We start from the raw sequence: 4,047 nt of genomic DNA, 5'->3' as shown, positions 1-4,047 counted from the left end.
GGAATACTCTTGATATAATAATCTTCATGTGTTTATGTAGGTGGAATCACTACATTTTACACCAAAACTAATATTACAACATATATTAACTGGACATTTTGGAATGAGCACTGGGTGCTATATATAAGTGATAAATTACTAAATTCTATTCCTAAAATTATTATTACACTATATGTTAAATAACATGGATTTAAATTTAAAAAAACTTAACAAAAAGAAATAGAATATTTTAACAGAATGATTACTAATAAAGACATTGACTCAGTAATCAGAACATTCCAATAAAAGTCCAGATCAAAAGGATTTCTTGTTGTACAATTCTGATGAGTACCGGATGGTCTATGAAAGAGTTGAATCAGTATATTGCATATCTAAAACTAATATTACACTGTATGTTAACTAACTGGAATTTAAATTAAAACTTGAAAAAATAAAGTTCGTATGGAAATTTGAGAAAAACTAAAATAAACATAGAGATGCATATATCTTTTTGAATTATCATTTTTGTTTTCTTGGGAAAATGTACACCCAATAGTGGAATTATAAAATACCAATATTTTTGATTTGTAGATCTGAATTCTTAGATGTCAGTAAATTTGTTCAATTACAGGTAATTTATAATCCTAAAACTTCCAAGTCCTTGAAACTTCCCCTTATTAGCACACTGGTTTTCCATGTGTAAACATACACACACAAACTTACTGAAACATTTATTTCAGGTAATGATATCACATGAATCATCCATTAACTCCATATTTCTCCTTGGTGATCCAGGTGAAATCCAATGGAAAACACTTGGGTGGCCAACCATACTGTACGATCAGATTTTGATCTAGTGGGACTCTTCAGTCAATCCAAGCACCCATCTCTGCTTTGTGTGGTCATTTTTGTGGTTTTCCTGATGGCCTTGTCTGGAAACACCATGCTGATCCTTTTGATACACTATGATGTTCACCTTCATAACCCCATGTACTTTTTTATCACTCAGTTGTCTCTCATGGATGTGATGTACATTTCTGTCATTGTGCCCAAGATGCTCATGGACCAGGTTATGGGTGTGAATAAGATCTCAGCCCCTGAATGTGGGATGCAGATGTTTCTCTATTTGACACTGGTAGGTTCAGAATTTTTCCTTCTAGCTGCCATGGCCTATGACCGCTATGTGGCCATCTGCCATCCACTCCGTTATCCTATCCTCATGAACCATAGGGTATGCCTCATCTTGGTGTCTTCCTGCTGGTTGCTGGGATCTGTGGATGGATTTATGCTCACTCCTGTCACCATGACCTTCCCTTTCTGCAGATCCAGGGAGATCCATCATTTCTTCTGTGAAGTCCCTGCTGTAATGAAGCTTTCCTGCTCAGACACTTCCATCTATGAGACACTTATGTACTTATGTTGCGTTCTCATGCTCCTCATTCCTGTGACAGTCATTTCAAGCTCCTATTCTTTCATCCTCTTCACCATCCACAGGATGAAGTCAGCAGAGGGGCGGAAAAAGGCCTTTGCTACTTGTTCTTCCCACATGACTGTTGTCATCCTCTTCTATGGGGCTGCCGTGTATACCTACATGCTCCCCAATTCCTACCACACCCCTGAGAATGACATGATTGTATCTGTCTTTTACACCATACTCACTCCTGTTCTAAACCCTTTAATTTATAGTCTTAGGAATAAGGATGTTACAAAGGCACTAAAAAAAATGTTGAATGTGGAATTTGTCTTTCAGGAAACTATAAAGTAGGAAATATTTGTACTAATGTTTTTTCCTGCACTCTACAAATTAAAACTGTAGGATCCTATGCCAATGTTATTCCTCAGATTATTATAGCATGATTTGTTGTCATTTATCCCTTTCACAGGAATTGTTTCCCTGTACCAGAAAGCTCTTCATTTTTACATTTCTGCATTCAAAATATTTGCACAATGGTATTGTATACATGTTATATTTTTCTGAAGTTGATAACTGCACTGTGACTCTGTGGGAAATGCTCATATTCTTATGAAATATATAATAAAATATTTAGAAACAAAGACCATAATATGTAGAACTGGTGAGAAAGAGAGAGATAGAGAGAGAGGTGCTAAACCAAATGGGGTGTAATGTTAAGAGAATCTAAGCAAAAGTTATGTTGTTTATTGTACTATTATTAAAATTCATAATAAGTGTACTATTACTATTATTCATATTAATTTTCTGTAACTTAAAAATTACTTAATAATAAAACATAAACTATCAGGCTTTTGTCTGTTTCAAAAGTTGTCCTTGGTGCATGGTGGCTGTGTAAGTGATAAATCTTGGAAATCATGCTCATGTTATCATGGCTGGTCATTACTGCAACAATCAATTTCTTGGCCTGCATTTAATTAGGGAAGTTTTGTTCTTTAGGTTCCAAATATGAAGATATTTAATGCCTTTTACCTCTCTGAAATCATTAATACATTGGGGTAGAAGGGATTGTGGGAAAAAATTATTAACACCAAGAAGAAGGGCTTAGGGAAGCTCTCCAGCATAAGGTAATATCAGAGCTGACACCTGAAGTATGTAACTTCTTATTCAAACAAGCAGAGAAAGCCCATGAAACATTCAATCCTTCATTTATTAAAAAACACATCTTATGCTATTTTATAATAAAAAATAACTAGTAGCCAAGTGTATTTCACATATAAATAACAAATATCTGCTGTCCCTAAGGAATTTGATCCATAAGTGCAGTTTGTGTCAATAGTTGTAATAAAAAATAAAAAAATACATATTTTAAAAATATTTTTAAATTTTTATTTATTTTTGAGGGAGAGAGAGCAGAGTGTGAGCAGAGGAGGGTCAGAGAGAGAGGGAGACACAGAATCTGAAGCAGGTGCCAGGCTATGAGCTGTCAGCACAGAGCCCGACATGGGGCTTGAACTCACAAACTGTGAGATCATGACCTGAGCTGAAGTCAGACACTTAACCAACAGAGCCACCCAGGCGCCCCAACATAAAATTTTTTGAGGCATATAAGGAAAGGGTACAACTCATATGAACACACTACTTCTACCTACGACTTATGAGTTTGGCCAAAGAGGCTGAAAAAGACCCTAGAGTTCAGTGTTGAATGATGACTAGCTATTACCTTCATATGACTACAGGAGGCTGGAACCACGGGTCTTGCTCAAGGACATGATGTCACAGAAAAGGAACATTATAAGCAAAGTTCAGATGGTTGACCAAGCAGGAGAGAAATGTTCCAATGACACCTCCTTTCTGGGTTCAATTAATAGCCTCAGTTCTTGCCCTTTTGTGACCCAGGTATTCACAAATTATCAGAAAATGATGAGAGTTGGATTTTTCAAAAGTTAAATCAGAGAATGAATTGGAGAGGAGAAATACAGGAAATATGGAGACCAGGTGTGTGAGGACGATGAGCTTAATAGTGTTGATCTAAGTGGAATGGATGATTCTAAGTGGAATTAGAGGCTTTAGGGGATAAGCAGGGCTTTGTTGAATCTGTTCCTGAAAACCACAAATTTGATTGCTTGCATACCAGTTTCCAATTAGCTGTGACAACTTGTGAATTAGGTGCTTTCAAAAGTGGAGATTTCCTTTTTCTCTTGACACAATCAATACCTTCATGGATATAAAATAAGGATCTTGCAGTATTTGGGGAAGTAATGTTGGAAAATTAGTTTACACTCTTTTTTTTCAGTCTAATGAAATACATGAAATATGTATACTCTTTAACTTACAAAATAATTGAGTACTGTGTACATCATCCCTCAATTTGTTATATCATAATGACACACACATTTGATGGTTCCAGTTAAAACACTGTGAACATGTGAACCAAGATGGAGCTAAACAAAACAAATGTGTTATAGAAACATACTTTTTCAAAGAATAATTTTTACTTTATCTCAAGTGGAAAAAAAAAACAACAGATGCAAATGTTTTAGAATGATGAATTGTTTTTTAAATAAAATATTAAAATATAATTTTTTATATCTGATACTAATAAGGATTTATAAGAAGTATGCAGTTTGAAAATCTTAGTCAAATTATACATAGTA

At 34.9% G+C, this 4,047-nt stretch overlaps 1 protein-coding gene across 1 annotated transcript; it reads left to right on the top strand.

Annotated features, from left to right (window-relative positions):
* The first annotated feature begins 784 nt into the window (after window positions 1-784).
* Window positions 785-1,744, top strand: LOC101095308 (olfactory receptor 2T29-like). Its single transcript, XM_003980548.2, has one exon. The coding sequence runs from the start codon at window positions 785-787 to the stop codon at window positions 1,742-1,744; it is 960 nt and encodes a 319-aa protein (XP_003980597.2).
* Window positions 1,745-4,047: the final 2,303 nt, after the last annotated feature.

The sequence above is a fragment of the Felis catus genome, chromosome A1, assembly GCF_018350175.1.
Source record: "Felis catus isolate Fca126 chromosome A1, F.catus_Fca126_mat1.0, whole genome shotgun sequence".
Lineage (NCBI taxonomy): Eukaryota > Metazoa > Chordata > Mammalia > Carnivora > Felidae > Felis > Felis catus.
This window is presented reverse-complemented; position numbering and strand designations above follow the sequence as displayed.